The sequence below is a fragment of the Gymnoscopelus microlampas genome, assembly GCF_963454915.1.
Source record: "Gymnoscopelus microlampas genome assembly, chromosome: 16".
Taxonomy (NCBI): Eukaryota; Metazoa; Chordata; class Actinopteri; order Myctophiformes; family Myctophidae; genus Gymnoscopelus; species Gymnoscopelus microlampas.
Window position 1 is genome coordinate 25,557,735 of NC_139953.1, and position 24,385 is coordinate 25,582,119.

Here is a 24,385-nt window from a genome sequence, read left to right on the forward strand (position 1 = left end):
AGCCAATATATTGGCTCAGGAATGCAACAAAAAAATAATAATTAAGGCTTCATGGGGTGTGTAATTAATAGAAAATAAGTCATGCTTTAAATTGGGTGAACTAACTCACACAATTTGTCTCCTCCTCTGGCTTGGCAGAGATCTCACAGTTTGTCTCTCTCTCTCTCTCTCTCTCTCTCTCTCTCTCTCTCTCTCTCTCTCTCTCTCTCTCTCTCTCTCTCTCTCTCTCTCTCTCTCTCTCTCTCTCTCTCTCTCTCTCTCTCTCTCTCTCTCTCTCTCTCTCTCTCTCTCTCTCTCTCTCTCTCTCTCTCTCTCTCTCTCTCTCTCTCTCTCTCTCTCTCTCTCTCTCTCGCCAACATAAACCACATCTGGCATTGGCAGCTTTACTCCAACAAATGACTAACAGCTTATCATTACCACTGTATGCTAGGCATTTAAGGCATTTAAATGTTGTTATATTCTTAATTAATAATAACCACGGTTTACTAGAGAAGCAGCATTGTGCATTTAACCCAAGCTGTTGGGACTGTAGTGCTTTGGTCAATTTAGGGAACAGAACAAAGAGCTTCACCATTTGATTTTATTTCTAGGGGATTGTGTAACCAAAGCTATGGAGAGTCACATCTTCAAAAGTACAGCTCAGTCACACAAGCAGGGTGTGCATTATAATGGGAATCTCAAAGGAAATCTCCATAAATGCTTCTTTTTCCTATCAATGCGTCAATCAATATAGTGTAGCTTTTCATGTTGAATGCAAAACGTCTTGAAAAAAACAAAAAAATATATATAAACTATACTTTTTACAGCTCAGTTGTATTTCAATTTACCATTCCCACTAAATCTCTCTTGTTCCCAATACACACCCACACATGCATTAAGTACAACTTCCCCCACACACGCGCTCACGCACACACGCACACCACACGCACACGTGCACACACACAAGCACATGCACATGCACACACGCACACGCTATTCGCTAAGTAGCAGAACATAAAAAAAAAAAAAAAACGTGTATCTCATTGTACTTGGGCTCAGTAGAAGTGAGCAGATTACAGCAGGATTTACCATTCAAATTCACTGTATTTCCATGGTTCTGCTTGCAATGCCTCAGGTTTAAACTCACAGTATAGCTACAAGTAAGACGCGCGAACGCTGGAAGCGAACGCAGCTCAAAAATATTGTGTATTTACGGACTTTGTGTGTGTGTGTGTGTGTGGGTGTGTGGGTGTTTGTGTTTTGACTGTAGCAGCACTCTGGCGCACTCTGTCGGCCGCACCCAGGCAGTGCACTGCACACAGACAGACACACACACACAAGCCGAGCAGACTTTCATAGTAAGCTCCACTTGGGCGGAGGCGGCGCGCCTCCTTCCGCGTTCGCAATCACTACATGGAAATTAACTAGGCAAGTTCGACTCAAGCCAGGTGTGACCACCCTACACACTCATGCTTTCTTCCATATTGCAGTCCAAGATTGTATTGCAATCAATATACAGTAACTGCAAAAGCATAATACGTGAATAGCAAAATAACATTTCTATATATTTCAGTTCTTTCTTTTTTTTTAACTTAATTTATATTGCCCAGTCTACTGAATAGTTATTACGCATAGCCCTATCAAAGAAAAGGGAATGGTCATTAAGATTCAGAACCTTGCAGTCCCCTTATGACATTCACCAACCCAAATTGCCTAGCGGAATCTGCAGTATTTTCATCAAAGACACTTGTGGTTAATTAACTCAGACACCTGTTTTATTGAACTGGCGTTCTAGATGCAGGTCTTGTTTCCAGCTTCAGGCCTTAGTTATACTAATATGCCTGAAAGTTACAATTACTCAATACAGGACACTGTATTTTCCTTTTTTCTTTTTCTTTTTTTCAGACTTTGAAGACCTCTAAGGCAGTGGTTCTCAAAGTGGGGTCCAGGGATCCCAAGTGGTCTTTGAGGAGGTTTGAGGGGGTCCCCAGTAAAATGATGAATAGTTGTACACTGTCTGTGGCCTTATACGGTATATACCAAACTGGGGGCCCTTGAAATAAAACCTCTGAGAAGCACTGCTCTAAGGGCTGCTACCTATAATATGTCACAGGAAGTACAAAATAGGTCTTCTTTTCTTAAAAGACTTTCAGTGATATAAATCTTGTGTGACACGTGGAAATATTCATCCAAGTACCTCCGTTGCTGGTGGCTATAGTGGTCAAGTTTTGACTCAATATTGAGGACAGAAAGTCATCGAGCAAATTATGTGTGGCCTCCAGAGTCAGGGGTTAAAGTAGTCTGGGCTTTAGCTGTCATGGTTGGTCTTTTGAAGCAGACTGCACTGTGTTGAAATCCGTAGGCCTCCAGCATGTTTTTCAGAGAGGGAGCACACTTTCATCCTCCTTCATGGAAGCTATGGCTGCTTTCATGTTACTGTATGTTTCCCCCTCATCTTACAAACTAGACTGTGAGCACATTTGGTATGGATTCACATCACTTCACGGGAAGGCATGATATTGTTTCTTTCCTTCTGCCATATAACCTATAGCACCATGAAAGACGGTTTCACCCCTCAGAGGAGCTGCGGTCTGCGGTCAAGCTCAACCAGACTGCACTGAATCTGTCAACTCCTCACACAGTCAACACAACCTCCAATATATGATTTCTCAGATGATAATATTTTCCTTTAGACTGTACCTACAGTACCTAACAGGGATACTGTAATTGTTTTGTAGAAATCACAAATAGCAAATATGACACCTGTAGGTTCGCCTCTACTGTATGACCAACCTCTATATTTTACAATATACAACATAAACAGAGGTAATATATTATATTGCTGTATCTACATGGGAAGCAGGCATCCCTAGAAGTGCATGTGATTGAAATATTGTGCAGTATGTTGAGAGATGAGTTGTTTTAGTACATTTTCTGTTGGGAGATCCATTTGAAAGGAAGTATAAGGAATCCAAGTTTGATTTCGCACAATTCAAGTGTAAATGGAAATTGTTACTAGTGCTGTGTCAAATCATCAAGAGTTTTGTAGAATTGTCTAAGGGATGAGATTATGGCTGATTTAAGGAAGTATGGGCTTAGCTCTAAAGTTTGATGTCACACAATTCAAGTGTACTTCTGAATATGAATTGTTACTAGTGCCGTGTCAAATCATCAAGAGTTTTGTAGAATTGTCTAAGGGATGAGATTATGGCTGACTAAGGAAGTATGGGTTTAGGCTTAGCTCACGAGACACTTACAGACTGCTCAGGTGTGAGAACATTTGTATTTATTGAGCTCAAGTCACAGAAGAATTCTTCATCAGGATGTGCTGTGGTGATCAAAAATTAATTTCCCATGGCGATGGTAAAAAAAAACAATATTAATCCAAAATAATTAGAATGCATGAAAATAGGCTATGCACAATAAAGGGGAAAACCTTCATGAAACAGGAGCGTAAGCAAATAAAGATTGCTACACTGGAGGCTGTAGTGGCAGCTTATTAACTACCTTAACCCTGGCCTCACTATTGGGCATGTCATTATACAGTTAGTAGGCACATACTTTTCAGAAATAGCAAATCTACAAGCTCACAAAGCATCACAAAACATTTTTGAAAAATAGAAAGTACGTGTGGTTAAAATCATCCACATACTAGAATTATAAATCCTTGAGGATAGCAAGCGTACTTGGAGATAATGCTCAAAAAGCATTCATCTGTTTTTGTTTTCCAGGTTTGATAAATAGTGTTTTCTTTTACCAAACAGATAACAATATAAAATGAAGTTTGAACCTCCAACTCACAAGAATTGTGGTTGATTGTGTGGATTTTTCCAATCTGTAGAGAGTATTATATTACTGAAACATCAGAGCGTACCACATTTACCTTTGAATTGTAAATGGATAAAACCGTCCCTACATCCAGTTGCAAGTACAACACCTCAGCATGGCATGTTGATTGTCTGCTACAGCTAGACTTTTAACTCTGAACTGCAAGAGTAGAATTTCTACTAACCACATTCAACCTAGCGTCCCTATTTTGCGCACGTCATTAAAGGCGACATTGTTTTATTTTGTCATATGACAAATGTCTTTTTTTTAATACAAACACTGGTATTAAAATTTGATCCATAATAAGCCTTTTTGTGTTTTACTTCATTCTGAAGCCTAAGTCCCGTTTTGGCTCGAATGAAGGTTGCTTTCGACCTCATAACCTTGGGTTGTGAGTTTTAGTTAGAAGTCACGGTCCCAATCAGAGAACTCCTCATCAGCCTTAGGTTGGTCATATGGGAAACGGTCAAAGTTGATGTAGCAGGGTCCCTGTAGGAGGGGGAACATAAGAGTGAAGCATCAATTAGACTGGATATCTTTGCACAGCACACAAATACAAGACCCCTAACAATGACTTGTGGAAACCAGTGGCTCTTTAATTTCAAGCTCTGAGAGTGTACATAACTCATACCTCTGAGAGTGTACAAATGTAGTCTGGGAGGCTTCGGCTCAGACCCTGTACAGCAGGGGCGCGGCCACTGCGTTCTGATTCAAATCAATAGCCAATGAAGAAAAGGGGGCGGGGTCCACATGCAGTGGGTGTTGCATGTAAATAGGAGCGACGGGAAGCAATTTCTCCTTGAGAAATTGCGGCCGCCATTGTTGTGTACTGCTGTTTGCCTCTCGTCGGACTGTTTAGACGAGTTGCACAGCTCTCAGACCCACAAATACCAGGGCTCTGGCTCAGAAGGAGAAAACGTCTGGGAACTCAGATTAGTACAAATGAAACCAAATTCCATTTGTACACTCCCAGAGTTTCAGACCTGTAGGGGTCCATTTGGAACCCCCTCAAGGAAACCTGAGGGTCCGTCGGCCCCCTGCCTTGTTGGGCAAATTATGAAAGTACTAAAATATCAGATCTACAAGCTTGCTACACATTGTGAGCTAGTTATAAATTGGCACTTTACTTTGAAGAGATTTGGTGTAGAGGGGGAAAAGGAGGCATAACAGAAATCATCTCATCTTCAAATGTTAATTGACAGATTTGTATTCAAATGTTTTACACCTGTAATTGTGGCCAACCCACATGGGCTTGAAATGTAAGCCCATGTAAATTTCCAATTTCCAATTATTTGCTGAACGTACTGTAGCACACTCAGCAAATATTTATTTTTATTTGAGTTTTGTTTTGAGACCAAAAACTGTATATCAGTGGTCCATGTTTACCTCATCAAGGTCACACTCAAGATCATGGTCAAAATGACATGCAATTTGCCTTATCTCAGGACAAAGAGACTTGGAAAGACAAGGTTTGATGCATTGGATTCCTTGTGCAAAATTAGATCAAGTAATGTAATCCTTTTGCCGTCTGTGACATCAGACTGTGCTAACCTAATAAAATACAAATTATGTCTGTCTGAGTGTTATTACATGAACAGATGGGCAGATTTGAAAGAAACTTGGTGGGAATTATCAGTAGGCTGCCCCGGAGAGATTAACTTTGGGGGCCATGGTCACAGTCTAGTGTAAGGGGTAAAATTAGCCTAAATAGTCATGGAAATGGCAGATCTTGGACAGTTGCATATGTGTTAGAGGAGGCATGCACTGCTTGCACTCTATTGAGTACTCTTTAGTCAAGAAATAGTGAACACTAATCCTGAGCTATTCCTAAAATAGATTCCTAATATGTTTCACTTATAATACCCTGTCATTACTCCATGGAGAGTCATGTGTTTTATCCAGGTGAAAAACTTTTTGTGACTCACTCTACCCTCTGGCATAATAGTTAGGCAAGTCCAAAGTCTGGATTTTTTTTGCATAATTATCATGGCTCTTTCAACCCATGTCTCAATGGACGGCCAACACAGGTGCAAATTTATGCAATCCCATGGAGCAACAAATTGCCAGTTTTTGAAATGCATCAACCTTGTAGAATTCTGAAATAGCCTACTCCAAACACCAGCTGCTTAAAAATAAAATGGGGAGACTAGACACATTCATCGTAGAGTCTTGATAACATACCGTAACCAAGTTCTTTATAGTCTTTTAACATACTTATTATAGATCTCAGAGCACTAAACAGCATCTGTCAGAACCCTTATGTCTTCTCACAAGTCAGATACTGTATATCAACTGGTACATATGAGATAGAATTCAATTAGATTAAATTACCACCTTTTCCCATTTTTCTTAAAGGCATGATTTGAGTTTTGATCATGAATCTCTTTCTACACCAGATTAACCATATACAGTAAATCCCAGATAGTTTGCTGTACGTCGAATGAGATAATGTGTCGCAATGAGATGCGTTGTGAGCTTGGCAATGAATTATTTGATCACTTAAACTTTATGTCAAAAATGATGAAAATAGCCAATCTACAAGCTCGCAACCCATGGCTTTTTGTTTCACTCCATATGGAGTAGGAATCCACCTAGTGCTTTTGTTGCTGTGCTGCACACAGGCAGTTGAAGCTTTGTATAAGAATTTAATTGCTTCATAGAATATTCCATCCATGCCAGCAGAAAAAAAGTTAGGACTCCATGAGCTCACTATTCACCTAATCAGGTAGCTTCATAGATTCCAGCTCTAATTACTGCATTCACACAATACAGTACGTGAATACACTATTATCGACAGCTTTCTGGAAGTCGATAAAGAATGCAAAGGTAGCTTCATAGATTCCAGCTCTAATTACCGCATTCACACAAAGACAGTTTGTGAATACACATATTCAGAAAACGCAGGCTCTGACACACACACACACACACACACACACACACACACACACACACACACACACACACACACACACACGCACACTGCAACACCACTTTTGAACACCACTGCAAATATGTATCAACTCAGCATAAACACGACTATCTGTGGTAAAGATTGATATAATATGTATTTAATCCTGCACTGTTGACCTGTTCCATGGTTCATAGTATTATATACAGTTGAATATACAGTTTGTGAATACACTATTATAGGCCCTGCCTTTTCTTTTCTTTTCGTCTTTTTGTGTGTGTGTGTGTGTATGTGTGTGTGTGTGTGTGTGTGTGTGTGTGTGTGTGTGTGTGTGTGTGTGTGTGTGTGTGTGTGTGTGTGTGTGTGTGTGTGTGTGTGTGTGTGTGTGTGTGTGTGTGTGTGTGTGTGTGTGTGTGTGTGTGTGTGTGTGTGTCAGAGCCTGCGTTTTCTGAATCCTTCTTCATAGATTCCAGCTCTAATTACTGTATTCTGTCTATAGAGTACATACAGTACAGGCCCTGCTTTTCTCAATCAATTTTTCATAGATCCCAGCTCTACGTGTATAGGTATATGATCTATACTATCCCTGTGTTTTCTCTGAAGGAATTCTTCTCATCCACAAGTACGGCACATCTGCCATTTCCAGGTACTGAGATGAATTTAGAATGATACTGTATAACATGTTCACTACAGTTAAAAGACACCTCTATAAAATAATAATGGCATGTGTCTACGCTGCTGAAAAGGAAAAGATAAGGTGCATCGTCATTTATCTTACAGTAGACATGTACATGTATGCATTTATTTATGTATAATAAAACGGTTGTAAAGGTGTGTAGGTAGGCCTTCTCTTTTTCCACACTGAAAATGTATCAATAAAGAATCAATAAAGAATCAAACCGATAAGCAGAATCTCATTGGCATTGGTATCAATAAAATCGTATCAATTCCCATTACTAATAATTAAGCGCTGATTTAGGTATTGGCTTAAATAATAGGTTATTGGCCCCTGGGCTGGTACGAGGCTAAAGAACCTGTCCACCAGGCAATCCTGAAGAAGGTATTTGGCTGAAATGTTATTTACTGATAAAAACTGTTTATTTATTGAGTAAGTGTACTGCATACTCCACCAACACATCTGTGGCTAAAATTTCATCCGAATTTCTGTATCTTTCAGTTCTCATTTTAGGGATCTGGAAACAAGTGGGTTTCTTTTTTTCTTCTGGTTTTCCAGTATCCAAAAATCAATGTGATTTATTTTGTCTTCTCATACTTACCTGAGGAGGTCTTGCTACCGAAACATAGCGCCTATTATTGTATAGTGTGTGGGACTCTGTTATTTTTTAAATTATATTTATTGAATGAGTATATACAGTATATAAGGCTAAAATCTTCCCAAGTGACTGTGAATTACCTTACTATTAATTTGTGCCCATAGACCAGTGGTTCTCAAAGTGGATTCCGCAGTCCCCAGCTAAATTAGTTGATATTGCAGTATGTACTTTGGTACTTTGGCTATTCAAGAATATGGCTGATATACAAGCTCACACCGCTTATAGATCTGCTATTTCCGAAAGAATCTTGAAAGAATGTGAAATATTTTAATATTTTGAATAACAACACACATCTTCTGCAGCCAAATATAAATTTGGGTGGTCCTTGACGTGAAAAACAAAAGTTTGAGAACCCCTGCCATAGACATAACTGAGGCTGAGATGCTGAGTCATAGTGTTTGGACTGACCTTGCGTATGAGACGGATAGTTGGAGCGTCCACTTGCCCCACGCGCAGCTTGTGCCAGTTCATACTGCTAAACCACCTGCAGAGGAAAGACAAATGGGTTTGGTGACACAGCTAGAAAAAGGCATAGGAGGCTTGACACTCAATTCTATTCAATTATTTTCTCTTTATTACAAAAAACATGACATTTCAGCTCAGATGGCCTTAATCACATACTGTAGTAGAGTAAGACAGATAATAGCCTATTAATGTTATTGCTGTGTATCTTTGTGCGTCTCTCTCTCCCTCTATTTTCTCAAGTGGAAAGTATCCAGATATGAGGCAAAGAAACTGAGCTTAAACTGAAAAGGAAACAACATGAATAGTGATGGCCGATAAGACACAAAACAAGGCTTTTATCAGGGGCACTTTTATCCAAAGTGCCAACTTTACTGAATCAATATTTTTCTTTCAAATGCCAGCTTTCAATATGAGTGGCAAACAGGAATTAAATTCCCTTTAATGAATGGAACGGTTTACCCTAGGATAAGGACGTTAATATGCCATTCTCTACCCAGTGAGATATACAGAACTACGTTTGACCACAGCGACTGTAAATTGAGAGAACATAGACACACACAGAGTGAAATCATAACCATTACCTGTGACATCATAAGCATTACCTGTGGTGTCGAACATCTTTGATTCCATTCTTGGTGTTTCCTAACCTCTGACCTGGCCGTGGCCTATGAACCAGAGCAGGACATATTACAATTCATGTGTTTTCACAAGAAAAGTAGTTTAGATTTTAAAAAGAAAGTGTTCTTTAAGCGTTCCCCCTTCATTTGGTTCTCATTGTCCCTGGCCCTACATGAAGTTCAGGTATTGCATGTTATTTAGGTGTACTGTACAGTATGTTATTTAGTATTTAGGTCACACTTCCATTTAACTTTGAATGTATATGGTATCAAACTATGAATTGTATGTGTGACACATTTTCAGTCAAGGAGTGTATTCTGTCACCTGCACAATTTACTGATGAGGGACTTGGCTGCCTCACTCATGTAAGGGGGATACTTGAGCACCCCGTCCAGGATCTTGGCATAAATCTTCTGCGGCTCAGAACTGGAGAAGGGAGGGCTGTAAAGATGTAAACAGACACTAGTGTTGAAATGTTATAGCCTTTTGAACACCACTGCAAGTATCAACTCAGCATAAACACGACTATCTGTGGTAAAGGTTGATATAATATGTATTGAATCCTGCACTGTTGACCTGTTCCATGGTTCATAGTGTTATGCTGCCATCTACTGGTTCATTTCAAGGAGTGTCTTGATTATGATTAGCAATAGAATATGGAGTTCATATCCTCTATTGGACCAAACAAATACTCTCTGGCTCAGTTATTGGACATTATTGTCCAATCATGCACATACATGCACTTTCTCCCTACTCTCCTCCCACTGACCCCACAGTTGACTGTTATGGGTTCATTGTTTTGGTGTGTGTTTGTGCTTTGTCATCGCCCTAACCTGCTCCCTCTCACCCTCATTACAGCAGTCACCAGTGGCGTGCAGGTGCAGTGAGTTACTGATTGAGCACAGGTGCAATCAGTCAGCCACTCACTGCCTGGCATATGAAAAAGCTTAAAGGGCAAGACCACTTTGGTAGAGGTTTGGGTTGTTGTGTAATTACCTTGCCATGGTGTAACTCCACAGGTGGACAAGAAATAAAAAATAATTGTTCCATTGATTAGAAATTGACCATTCAAAATATGCTCCTCATTGACTTACATTGTACGGTAAAACAGCTCTCAAAGTCACTCTTTTAGCACATAAACGAACGAAAATTATGTTGATTGATTCAGACAATATAGGACGTCATCACATATCCTACAGTAGCTCCAATCAGGGCTGCCAACATTGGACTGTCAGAATCCAGGAGATTGGTTGGGGCTAGCCTAGTCTGGGGTCCTGCCCCCGATTTTTTTTAAACAGAGTAGATGTGTTTTGGTGAATTTTGTGAGTTTAATACTTTTATCAGACTTGCTTTTGGCAGCCCTGATTCCAATCGGGGTTTGACTGGCCACAGGCTGACTAAATAAGCGATTTAAACGCTTGTCCAACAGGCACCAAGTTGTGTGGGACCTCATCTCGGAGCGGTAGCGGAGGGAGAGGTTCCAAATGGGGCTACACAAAACCCAGTAGGCCTACTGTTTTTTTTTTTTTATAAAAATGTTAACTTCCTGTTCATTTTGCGATTTTTATTAAGAAGAAACCCCGCACTGGATCCGCGGATCCGGATCTTCAAATAGTAATATCAGCAGGAAGTTGACATTTTTTATAAATAAAAAAAAACTGTATTGGGTTTGGTGATGTTCTATATTGTCTGAATCAGCTTTGTTTGTGTTCGTTAACGTGCTAAAAGAGTGACTTTGAGAGCTTTACCATACAATGTAAGTCAATGAGGAGCATATTTTGACTTATCAATTTCTAATCAATGGAACACTTATTTTTGATTTCTTGTCCACCTTTGGAGTTACATCATGGCAAGGTAACTACACAACCAACACCTCTACCAAAGTGGTCTTGCCCTTTAAGAAACAGCTTCACTCACTCATTCATTCACCAAGAACAATGGTTCCCACACTGGGGGTCCCCAAATTATTTTGGGGGGTCCCCAGATGATTAGCTTAATGTGCAACATTGTTTTCTCACTCAACAGTAAACAAACCAACATACAGTATATGTGTATACAGGGTATCTGCACAATTCTAAAGTTACGATTTAATTACCTTTAAGACCTTTTTAATACCAAATTGGCCAAATTGTCAAATACTACGTAAGAAAGAGGCAAACACTGTGAAGATAGCCGATCTATAAGCTCACAACACCTCGCAGTGCGAGGTGTTGTGAGCTTGTAATTCGTCTATTTTCATTTTAATTTTCTGTGGAACCGAGTCAAACTAAATGTAACGCCTACAATTCCAAGTTCTTGTCAGGGTGGGGGGTCCCCAGTTCAAATATGATTATTTTGGGGTAGCCGGATGAAAAGTTTGGGAACCCTTGACCTAGAACATCCTAGCATCATAACAGTGACAATGAAGTTGAAGTTTGATTATTATTACCTTCCCGCCAGTAGCTCAAAGACTAGTACACCGAGGGACCAGAAGTCAACTGCAAAGTCATGTCCGTGGTTCTGAATAATCTCTGGGGCGATGTACTCGGGAGTTCCCACAAACGAGTAGGTTTTCTCACCACGCACCAGCTCCTTGGCAAAACCAAAGTCCACCTGCATCAGGACACACATATCACACACGCACACACACACACACACACACACACACACACACACACACACACACACACACACACACACACACACACACAGACACAGACACAGATGTGTTTATTGTGTCCCCTTAACCAGAACCAATTCCTGTATGCACCACATATGCACTAAAGTGATTGAGTTCTGAGAAAATTAGGTAATGTATCATGTGATGTTGACACTGTACACACATTCACTCATGTTTATGCCTACTGACTCAAGCTCAGCAAAACCAATTTTGTACTTGGAAACAAGATACATTATGTCATTTTCGGTAGAAAATGTGTTACATTTGTCACGCACGCACGCACGCAAGCACGCGCACGCGCGCGCACACAGACACACACACACACACACACAGTTGGACTCACCAGTTTGACATAGCCCCTTGCATCCATCATCAGGTTCTCAGGTTTCAGGTCTCTGTACATGATGCGCTTCTTATGGAGGTAAGCGTAGGCCTCCACCACGCAGGCAGTGCAAAACACAGCAACGGGTTCATCAAAACGCCCTCTGGCAAGTAGAGAGATCAGGTTAGAAAACGGTTAAAAGATTGTCAGCCAGAAGAGACGCAATTCAAGGCACACTTTGACGAGTAATGTTTGCCCCTCGGCGGGCCTGTGACTTCTCACACTTCTTTGAGTTTGGTCCAGATCTCCCCTCCGCCACAGAACTCCATGATCATGTAGATATAACGTGTGTCTTTGAAGGCAGCATGAAGCCTAGGCAGAGATAAGCAAGATATCAGAGAAAGACGTATTTTGGATAATGCCACATTTCTGTGTTTTTCTTTGATCCAGCATGACATAATGGATTTATGGATTTAAGTTTTTTTTATTTTCAATTTTTTGAAAATGCACACACTTAAACTCATTCACTCACGTTAGCCTTCTGTCTTGTTTCCCTTTCTCTTTAATTGCTATGACTGGCCCGTTCCTACCTGAAAGCTCCCCCATAACTCCAAACGGCCCCCATTCTCCCCATCTTCCAAGCAGTTCCTACGTGAACCCCCTCCCCCCCGCCGCAATGGCAGAGTGTCTTGTGAGTTTCAAATGCATAGTCACCTGACAATGAAGTCACACTGAATGGCTTTGAGTATCATCTTCTCAAACAGCACATGCTCCTCTTGTCTCTTGGCAACAATGTGTTTCTTACTGACCCGTTTCATGGCATAATATTTACCATGCTGCGCCGAGGTCACCTTGGTAAAAATGACATGAGATGATCATAATTACATAATAGCTAAACATTGTTAGTCACAAACTATCTGAGCTGAAGCCAATCGTCTGTCAAACTGCTAAAAAGGGTTAAAAACTCTTGTTTTAGCACTTTGATGACCTCTTCTGTGATTGTCATGTCTGGCCACTTTGGACAATTTATTTAACCGTTGTTGTGTCACACTGCAAAAATAAATGAGCGATACCCACGCAAACAAACACATCCTCACCAGCTCAACACGGCCAAAACCGCCCACACCAAGGGTGACAGGCTCTCCTTGATAGCGTCCCTCTTGGTATAAAACTGGAAGAAGTTCCTTAAGCGTCATAGTGGAGCCGGGACTGGGAGGTCGAGAGAGAAAAAGTTTTATACTGCTATTTTCGCTATTAAAAACTAGTCCCCACAAAATTGTATCATCATTGAACCTCTGAACCTCACCTTGGCTTTTCTGGAGCGTTAACCTCCTGTAGCACTTTGGAGCTGGTAATGAAAGACAGATGACAGTCAGATGACTCACATAAAGAGAGAATAATGTAATAGAGTGTGTAATAGATAGGAAGTGAGACAGGGGCTTGCATTACTTACTCATCAAACAGCTCCAGGTGTTCAACAGGAATGGTCTCTTCAAATACCCTGGAAGGTAGAACAGAGAAAGCATGATCGGCTCAGGCCAATAACATTGTCTCTACACAGTAAGATCCGAGTGTTAATTTAACTCAATTTTTACATACAAAGTTAAATCAACATTGGATTTTGTTGTGAAGAGCAAGGATACATGAAAGTAGAGACTCATGGCAAGGATTTTGTGTTGAAGGTTATTTGTTACAGGGTCACAACACAGTGGCTGCAGAATGTCAACAGCACAGAATTGTGACATTCAAACTTGGGTTTTTAACGGGGGACCAGAACTCACTCCTTGTCAATGGAGAAGCAGGTAACAGGGCCATCAGCAGTGCAGGTGGCAGTTCTCAGGACCTCCCTGCAAATGGCAAACAGGCATGTCATATCAAATCCGGGTGTCCCGCAAAGGAAACCAAACATCCCCTCATACTAGATATTAGGCTTTGGGTCTTCAGGCTGCACTATACTCCAGTGGTTCTCAAAGGGGGTTCCAGGGGGTCCCAAGCTAAATAAGTTAATATAGCATCAAAACCACTTTAACCGTATACACAGATGCAATTTTTAAATAATGTTGAAAAATATTTTGAACACATTTTAACACAAAGTTTGTATGGGGGTCCCTGGTACAAAATATTTTCAGATGGGGGTCCGCGGCCATATACATTTTGGGGGTCCTTGACATGGAAAGGTTTGAGAACCACTGTGCTACAGTAGACTGCTAAATTCACCGCTCTTTGAAACCTTTACTCAGTACTCAATAATTACTCAATAATACATTTTCTCTGGCCATTTAGGTGTACTGTAAAGATGTCATTATGTAAGAGCTGAGTGGGTAGAGAGGTCGCCTAGGAAACAGAAGGTTCCCGGTTCGCATCCCAGCCCCAGTCTCTGTGTCGAAGTGTCCCTGAGTAAGACACTGCTCCCCGAGCGATGTACTAATAGCGCTCCCTGCTCCTAATATATAGTTATAGGATGGCTAAATGCGAAGGACAAATTTCACGTATGTGCAAATATACAGTGACAAAATAAAAAGAAGTGGGGACCAAATTCTTGGAATTCATATTATATTATTATGATGGCAGCAGCCAAAGAAGATACAGTAAAAACAAACACTGTGTTGCACCATGACGCCACCGATTGCATCAGGTACAAGCGTTGCCAGGGTTACCGTATGAGGGCTTGTTCCCCGAAATGCTCCCCTTTTCCCATCCGCCGAATCTGTTTCTGGTGGCCGTTGACATTCTTAGTCACCAGTACCTGAGGGCACACACATGAACGCACGCACGCACGCACGCACGCACGCAGGCACGCAGGTAGATTGAGAGGCAGAAACAAAGAAAGACACAAAGAAAGTAAGTGAGATAGAGAGCACATGTGCATCCTACATGTAGGTATTACAAATAGACTACTTAATCTTGTGTAAATTAAACTAGGGCTGCAACTACCAATTATTTTCTTTCTAGTGAAAATCTGAGATCTGCAAGCTCACAATGCATCACGATGGATGTGAGTGTATATATCAGTGGTCTCAAACATGTTTGGCTCAGGTCACCCCTGCCCTGTACACAACTTTTTCATCCACGGCACCCCTGAATTAAATTGTTACTTTATAACACCTTACATTTATGTAATATTATGGTATGTAAATATTATCAGAGTATTCTGTGGGACCCCTGGACTTGCGTCGCGGCACCCTGGGGTGCCACGTCACACACTTTGAGAAACCCTGGTATAGCCTATTTTCACTATTTTTGACATGGCAATTACAGAGATTGATTATTAACCAATTAATTGATAAAATTATCGTTTATTGATAATTTTTCTATAATCGATTGCATTGTTTAGTTTGATTAACTTAACCATATACAAAATAACTTATTCTTGGGGGAGTTTAGAAGCATATCATCTGCTTTACTGTACCTCTCCTTTCAGGATGATGTAGAATGTGCTCCCTTCATCTCCCTCTCGAACTATCACATCCTTATTCTGGAACTTCACCTAGGAAAGAAAAGACTAAATTGATCAGCACCTTGACAGAAAATAACACATGACACAAAGTTATCAATTTAGTCTTCAAAAAACAAATCTTACTTTTGGAGTTAACAGAGAAAGAAAGTAAAAACTTTACACATCATAACATATGTTTTAAGTGCACTGTTTCCTGGTCCCTGAACAAAGCCAAACAACAGTTTTGTACAAGACAGCATGTATCACCTCTTCCATGGAGTCAATGATCTTAGACAACTGGACATCATTAAGGTCTTTCAGGGTGCGAGAGCTGAAACGACACTTTGTGGTTACTTTATGTGGTTTGTCACTATAAAATATGTCCTCTACCGCTACAAAAGAACAACATAAATACTTGACACATCTCTAAAAGATGCTGCCTCAGAGCAGCCAGCATAGAGATGCTGTTGCTTTCAATCCTTGCACGGTTGATGGTGTTCTTTTGCCGGATTAACCACTTGAACCCCAACATCCATATTCTGGGGAGAACATTAGCTATAAATAGCCCATCTACAAGCTCACCATGCAGTGCTTTGCAACACAGCGTGTTGTGAGTTTGTAGATCGTATCTTTTTGGCTACGAGATTTGGTGTAGACAAAAAAAAGTGACCCAAGTACAGTTGCTGAGTCCATTTTACTAAGTAGAGGGTTTAAGTGGTTAATATGAATATACTGTATGTACATATTCAAGTCCACAACCTATATACAGTACTCACGTCTTCAAAAAGCCCATGAGCTGCTCGCGTTTTTTCTTGGACTTGTTGGTCATGATGGTCCTGTAGGTCTGTCTCTCCATGCACCACAGACGCACCACTGTCTTTGCTGTAACATTAGAGAGAGAGACAGAGACAGAGACATAGAGAGAGGGAGAAAGGGAGAGAGAGAGAGACAGACAGACAGACAGACACGCAGAGGGTCACCTGACAATGAAGTCACACTGAATGGCTTTGACGCAGAGAGCTATAAAAGATGACATCAAGGTGGTGTATCTTGATTTAACCACTTACGCCCTGTTTCACAATGCTATTTTATAAAAATAGCATTGTGACACAACGTGCGATGCAGAATGTGCAAGCCTATAATGACACACCCAAAATAAGGATGCTAGGCTGAAAGTGGTTAAGTGAATTATTTACAAAGAATATTGCACATGGATTGTTCCTGTGGAGCAATAAATGCTGTCTGCTGAATGTAGCTTGCAATTACTGCCTGCTTTATAGAGATAAAGTGTGTCATGATGACTTCCATATATATCTAGAATATCATAACAGAGCTTTACCTTTAACTGTGGCTGTGCGTTTGCAATTGTACAAGATGGCCAGCTCCCCGAATACATCACCCCCATTGAGGGCTCTGAGTTCACGCCCTGCCTGGGTCACAACGAGTTCACCAGCTAGGAGAGAGACATGTTGCACAGGAATGTCCATATGGCACATACATTATACATATATCGACTGTACATATATAACTACTACTGTACTGTATACGCCCTTTTACAGTGACAGATTGCACATTATTTATTTGTATCCGGCTAGACCGAGTGTGGGCAGCTAGGTCAGTCCCTAGGTCTTTAAATCTACTTGTACAGTATGCTTTTTGGGGCGGTGTAACCGCCCCCTATAAGTGAGGTTTGGACACTGACCAATCCTGCACCGTGACCAATAGTCTACAACGCAGTCTACAACGCTAACCCTTCCACAGTCAATGCAAATCTATACTTTTGCAAAGTCAGCCAATCACATTACAGCTAGTGTCATCACCACTAGCTGTAATGTGATTGGCTGACTTTGCAAATTCAAGACTGTGATTGGCTAGTGAAACACATGACACATGTGCAGCCCTATGAATAGCAGTATGGACTTAAAAAAACACTTATGTTTTTTTTTAAGTGGATCACTTCCATCACTGTGATGACCACTGTGACCACACCGCCCACTTCACACTGGGTGTGATTTTTTATTTTGTTGGTGATTGAATTAAATGTTACCTTCGCTTCCATGTCCCCCCCCCCCCTCTCCCCCCCACCCCCCACACACACACACACACACACACACACACACACACACACACACACACACACACACACACACACAGAGGTTTATCCGTACCTGCTACTATGTACATACTGTCCCCTTCGGAGCCCTCTTTAATGACCTCGTTCCCAGGTCTGAAGTCAGTGGCCACCAAAAGATCCACCATCATGGCCGTCTGTTCCTCATCAAGGCGACTAAGGAAGTCATTCTTCTGGATAGCCTTGACGATCAGACTTGTCTCACTAGCGATTGAAGGAAACAGAAGTTCAAATGTATAGATGTCATATCTTTGGAAAATCTCAGGTCGCTTCGGGATTCCTCAGGAGTCTATACTATACTTGGCCCCCTACTTTTTCCTTCTGTGCCAGATCTCTTTGCCAAAAATATCTACAGATATAGATCTACAGATCGACAAGCTCAGAATATGGTGCTTTGAGAGCTTGTAAGGGTACATGTGCTTACATTAACACTGAGGATTTGACGCCGTAGTCAGCTGGTGGAAAAAGTTGTCTGTCACTCGACAGTGTTAGTCATGAGAAGCGCTGCATAATCAAACGTGAGAACATCTGTGTACTGTCAGTCTGGTGTACTATATTTAAGTAGTTTGTTCTGTACAATTCTGTATTATAGGCTGATTCATGTTGACTGATCATCTGTGTAAAACAATACTGTATGATTTCAAAACATGACATCACACTGCAGTGGATATTAGATCCGGTGCGCTGACCACTAACCTGGCAGATTTCTTGACTTTGGTTCGTATGATTTCCAGGTTTTCAGGGATTGGTTCTGAAGCCATGACAGCTGCACGACTCTTCCTGACCACTGGCTCAATTTCATTACCACTCTGGGAAGGGAACTCTGAAGTGAACAAAACCAGGGAGACAGAATGGATGCTTAACAAGTTTTTGATGTGTTAGATACAGTATGTCTGAAGCACTGTGCGCGTGTGTGCATTCGTGTGTGCGTGTGTGTGTGTGCGTGCGTGCGTGTGTGTGCCCTTACCTAGGTCATGATAATGACTATGTAGCTCCTGCAAGAGCTTCTCTTTTTCCTGGAGTCTTTTCTCTGCAAGGAAAAAAACATAACACTTTACATTATTAGTCCTGAGATGCACTGCCTTTGCATGATTGTTGTCTCTGACACATCTGAATTGTTAAGGAATTAATAGATTTGAAACAATTATGAATCAATTATGGTTCACTTGGATCCACCTGATCAGTCAACATTATGGAAAAGGTGAATAAGTATGCCCAATGTTTTATTACATAGAAATACATATTTACAGTTGTCGTATACCTGTATGTAGCCTAATATGTGTTAGTGGTGTAAAAAAAGAAAAGAAAAGATGTATAGCCTACATTAGGCTATATGCTGAGACTAGTGTAGTGGATTACATAATGAGACATAATACACAACATGAAAGAATAAGAAAGGTTCTTGAGTGTCAACAACCTCTGATTCAACACTTTAATGAGCTGATAATAATTAGATAAATCGCTCCTATGGTATCAGAGTGTATGCCTTTGTTATTCTCTCCTTTGTCACTGACACATGGAGAGAATAACAAAGGGCACAGTATGTCCGTAGTTAAGTTTGTACTCACCCAGGTCTGTGTTGTGAGTCTGCAGCTCCTGGTTGATCTGTAATTGTTTGTCCAGCTGCTGCCTCAGCTCCTCCAGTTGTTTCTCCATGACTGCTGTGTACAATTTTCATTAAAACACGAGGGTTTAATTAGGAGGTGTTGTTGTAGGTGTCCAACATACAGGAGGGGGACGCCCATGATGAAGTGGATAGAGAGTAGAGACAGGCAATCCAATCCAGGACGGGCAGGTAAAAGAATGAGCTAAGATTCAGCAAAATGTGCACTTGGATGCTCACACAAAGAGAACACGTTCAACGTACAGGTCTGCACACAGCAGACAGAAAGAAACACAGAGACAACACCATAGTCACAAATAGACGCAAAGTGTAAAATTATGAAATACAAATAACTACCCTGACTGTTTCTCCCAGGTGTCATCAGCATCTCACCTTCTTTCGGCAGACTGTGAACTCTATTCTCACTGCACCCAGCAGGAGCTCTGCTGAATAATGCACACTAATGATGAACTGTCAACAGGGGGCACTCTGACTGCTGGTAGTTTTTACCGGATATAGAACAGACATTGGCATCAGACACCTGTCAGGCTCTCAAAATAATACAAAACCAACATTAAGACCAACAGTAATGTGTGTGTGTGGTTTTGGTCTGCTCTCTCTCTCTCTCTCTCTCTCTCTCTCTCTCTCTCTCTCTCTCTCTCTGTCTGAGAGAGAGACAAACAGAGTGAGGTAGTGATAGAGAGAGATAGTGATAGAGAGACAGACAGAGAAAGAGAGTGTGTGTGTATGCATTTTTAGTTATGCATGAAATCTTGGTCATATAAGTGTCCCACTTTTGGCAGTTTTTCATGCAAGATTTGATGCATCACAAACAATGCACACCTTGTGGAACTGTTTTTGCATTGAAAAGGCTGGGAAACAAATTCAAAGTACAACACTCCTCAACGTGTGTGTAAGGTGCAATGCACCTACGAGTGCACAGCTTTGATAAGCCAAACTCACACATAGCCTAATAAGCATGCATGTGCTCGCGCACAGCGATAACACCCGTCCAAATGATGTTTCCATTGATCTGTTTGCAGTAGCCGTGATTGCGGGGAAACTTCGCCATTCTCATTTTGTAGTCAATGGAAAGAGGTTTATGCCTCTGTTGACACACCACACGTCAGTGCAAACACAGGTCAGACCACCAATTAACAGAGCACACATTCCGCTTTAACCACTTTAAACTCCAGCATCCGTATTCTATGGAAAACTTAGGCAGAGATTGGCAGATCTACGTGTTGTGAGCTTGTATATCGGGTATTTTCGGCGAGGATGTTTAGTGTAGAGCGAAAACATAAAAGGTACTAGTGTAGAGCCCTGGGGGAGGCCAGTTAACCAAGTATAGGGTTTTTAAGTGGTTAAAAGCAAACCCAGGCCAGGGTTTAGCCTTGATCGCTCCGCTCATCACGTGACCACAATTACCGTCGTCTCACCCTGAACATTGGACATGTGAGAGATTAGACTTGGTGTTAAAGCTGACCATAAAGCCACTGGAGCAAAAGGAACATCAAACTGAGGGAGGCTATCATGGAAGATTGGCGTATGTTCCATTGTTAACCTTTTTTAACCCGGCGTCCCTATTTTGGTGAAAATCTTCCAAAAAGAACAAACAAATTTAGTTTTTTCATTCCAGCAACCCCTTTTACAATTTGTAAAAACATATCTTCATATATCCAGTGTCAAAAAAGTGTCAAAAACTACCAAAAATAGCATATCTACAACTCCGGACAATCCTGACACATTGTAGATCTGCTATTTTTGCCACACATGAACATCCTACTATGAAGTATAAAATATGGCGGTGGTTATGGTTTAATTTCTTTTGTGGCGGTTATAGTTTTTTATGGCCCTTTAACCACCTAACGGCCTAAGTGGTTAAAGGGACAGGTGCCTCAATTATGGATCTGGATATACAGAAAAAAATCACACCCAGTGTGAAGTGGGCGGTGTGTGGTCATCACAACATGACTCACTTTAAAAAAAGGATAAATTACTTTTTTTAAAGTCCATACTGCTATTCATAGGGCTGCACATGTGTCATGTGTTTCGCTAGCCAATCACAGTCCTGAATTTGCAAAGTCAGCCAATCACATTACAGTTAGTGGTGATGACACTAGCTGTAATGTGATTGGCTGATATGAAAAAAGTATCGATTTGCATTAACAATGGAAGGGTTAGGGGGTACACAAATTTTTTGGTCGGTGTCCAAAACTCACTTATAGGGGGCGGCTACACCGCCCCAAAAATATCTATTTAAAAATGTAATCTTTAATGGAGCATCCTTATTTTGAGACTGAAGACTATAAATACTTGAAAAGCAACCATGGATATTTACGAGCATGTGCATGATGATGACGTATAGGCTCATGAAATGAGTTGTATGAAGGACCATGTGTCAATTCACATAAAAACATAAACAGTTAAAACACAGTATAACTGTGATAAGGGAGGCCATAATGTTGCGATGCCTCAAATAGAATGCAATGCTTTTCTATTGCCAAGATGACTTAACCACCTGAGCCCCCTAGGTTATACTTGGTTGTAAGAGGAATAGCTAAAACAGCTGATCTACAAGCTTGTAGAGGTGCTATTTTTGAAATGTTTTGAATATATTTCACCTATAATTACATGCCCAAGGATGCAAGGTTGAAAGTGGTTAATAATCTGAACTGTGTTGGGCAGTAACTATTTACTAATATTACTGTAATAGTATTACTTTCCCCGGTAACCAGTAGTGTATATTATTGCAATTGCCTAAACTGTAATAATATTACAGTTATTAATCCAAGTAACTTTGAGTTACTAAGTAACGAACTTAGTACTTAATACGTAATGAACGTATTTTGTTTTTGATTGAGATATATTATATCAAGCATGAGGTTAAGTCACTTTATATTTGTTAGATTTTTTTCTTTTTCTTTTTTAAAAATAAATGGAAAAGGTACTTGAAAAAAACACAGTTTCCTCATGCATTAGAAGGCCAATACCAGTCACCAGAACCAAGGACGGGCGTTTTCAATAAATCCAACATGGTTAAAATGGAGTTTGAAGTTACGATGGGTTTGTGTAGGAAGGGGGCGTGTCAGATAAAATGAATATCAAATATCTAAATACTGAATCAAGCAACCTTAAAAACTGTCTGGGGTGCTAAAAAAAAGCCTGATTAGACATTAAAATGACCCCAAACATGTTTGAAAGTGAAATATCCCTTTAAGCATGTGCCCTCTCACAAAATGATTAGGTAGCTAAAGTAATACAGTAATAGTAATGTAACTAGTTACTCTTAAGTAATAAGTAATGTAATATTACTAATAAGTAAATAGTAACTTATTACTCTCCCTAAGTAACTTGCCCAACACTGGCCATGAAGCTAAGACTTTTGTCTGAATGTAGGTTGACATGTTGCAACAACAATACAAACGGGTCAGATTTCCCTCTGGCTGCTTTCGACCTTGGTTCACACACATGCAGACATGCAAATGCAGTAATGCACATACAGTACACACAAGGGCATGCATATCCCGACACATGCAATTAACCTCTCGAGGATCACGCAGCCATAGAAACAGATACTCAGGTGCCAGAGAGGGTCAACCACTTTAATGATTTCCACCTAACCCCCTGATTAAACAACACTATAATAATATGGACACATTTGGTTCCATTTGTACAAGTCTCAGAGTTAAATGAACTAATTAACTAATTTACAGAGTAAAGCTCCTGTTTCTGGCACTCACATTTCACACATTTTGTTTAGGGAGGAATATATAATTTGTTTCCCGTTGCACAGTATTAGTGTCAATTTTCATCTTTAATGAAGTATCTGTCACATTGACAAAATAAGCCTAAATAATTCTCAACCTAAAATATTTTGATGAAGTATTACATAATTAATGAAGTGGTTATTAATAGCCTGTGGTGAACACCCTTCATGTGCAGTGGCCTCTGTAATATTTGCCAGCTCAGGATAGTCTGCCAGCTCATTGCGAGCTTTAAGATCTGCTATTTTTGCATAATGTTCGTCTATTATGACATGCCCACAATAGGGATGCTGGGGATCATGTGGTCAACATTAAAATAGTTGGTGTTTCTGAACTACACAGGAGTTGTTGCACATCAAGATGTGGAACTGAGTATGAGTACTTTCATTTTACTTAGTTTCTTTTTGGGGATGCTGAAAGGGGGAGGTCATACTGTACATATCATGCCACCATACAAAATGAGCTAAAACCTTCAAACAATGCTGCTCCCCTGACACTTAAAAATTCAGTGTCAGACAATGTTTCAGTACCTAATGTAAAGAAATAATCAGTGTCACTCTCACCTGTGGGTGGTGTGCTGATCCCAAATTACTGAGTCCACATGGACCTTCAAGGGAGAAGGATCCCCCCAAGCCACTCAAAAGATCCACGTTCAGTAGTATGAATTAAATGTATGGCGCCTTCTTGGCCCTTTGCGCTGCCGGATCTGTGATCTGCTTGGCCACATGTAAAATGGACACACCCATCTAGACACAGAAATACAGCCACTGCCTGCTCTGTGTCACGACTCACGAGCATTACTTAATAATACCACTGCACACTGGTACAAGTATTCATCTGTCCCTTTATTCTCTCTCTCTCTTTATCTGTCAATCTTTTCAGCAGTACCAGTGTTGGATCATTAACCAGTCACCCCCCCCCCCCCCCCTCCAGGCTCCTCCAATCACGCCAGGTAAAGAAAGACGAGGGGAATGACAGAGAGAAGTTAAGGGTGTAATGATACAGTATGTTCACCTCCTCAGTGTCTAATTGTGTGTGTGTGTGTGTGTGTGTGTGTGTGTGTGTGTGTGTGTGTGTGTGTGTGTGTGTGTGTGTGTGTGTGTGTGTGTGTGTGTGTGTGTGTGTGTGTGTGTGTGTGTGTGTGTGTGTGTGTGTGTGTGTGTGTCTGACTGAAAGTTATGGTTTTGTATAGTTGCCAGATATTTTATTTGCAGACAAACATTTTTTGCTTCGGAATTCATTCAAATTTGCATTCTAAATTATATTCAAGGTTTTTTTAGTTACCCAACATCTTTGTTCTGCACATCATACATGGACTTTCTAAAAATGGCTTCT

At 40.7% G+C, this 24,385-nt stretch overlaps 1 protein-coding gene across 1 annotated transcript; it reads right to left on the bottom strand.

Moving 5' to 3' along the window:
- Positions 1–4,178: 4,178 nt before the first annotated feature.
- On the bottom strand, positions 4,179–19,336 carry prkg3 (protein kinase cGMP-dependent 3; the record flags this gene model as incomplete). The annotated part of the gene is made up of 21 exons (XM_084082504.1): positions 4,179–4,296; positions 8,458–8,533; positions 9,117–9,179; positions 9,457–9,573; positions 11,561–11,724; positions 12,135–12,276; positions 12,396–12,485; positions 12,828–12,964; positions 13,211–13,322; positions 13,420–13,461; positions 13,567–13,614; positions 13,895–13,960; positions 14,771–14,859; positions 15,523–15,600; positions 15,817–15,880; positions 16,326–16,431; positions 16,889–17,002; positions 17,718–17,884; positions 18,377–18,503; positions 18,648–18,710; positions 19,249–19,336. The coding sequence occupies 21 exons, from the start codon at positions 19,334–19,336 to the stop codon at positions 4,210–4,212; spliced, it is 2,040 nt and encodes a 679-aa protein (XP_083938630.1). The 3' UTR covers positions 4,179–4,209.
- Between the last annotated feature and the right edge of the window lie 5,049 nt (positions 19,337–24,385).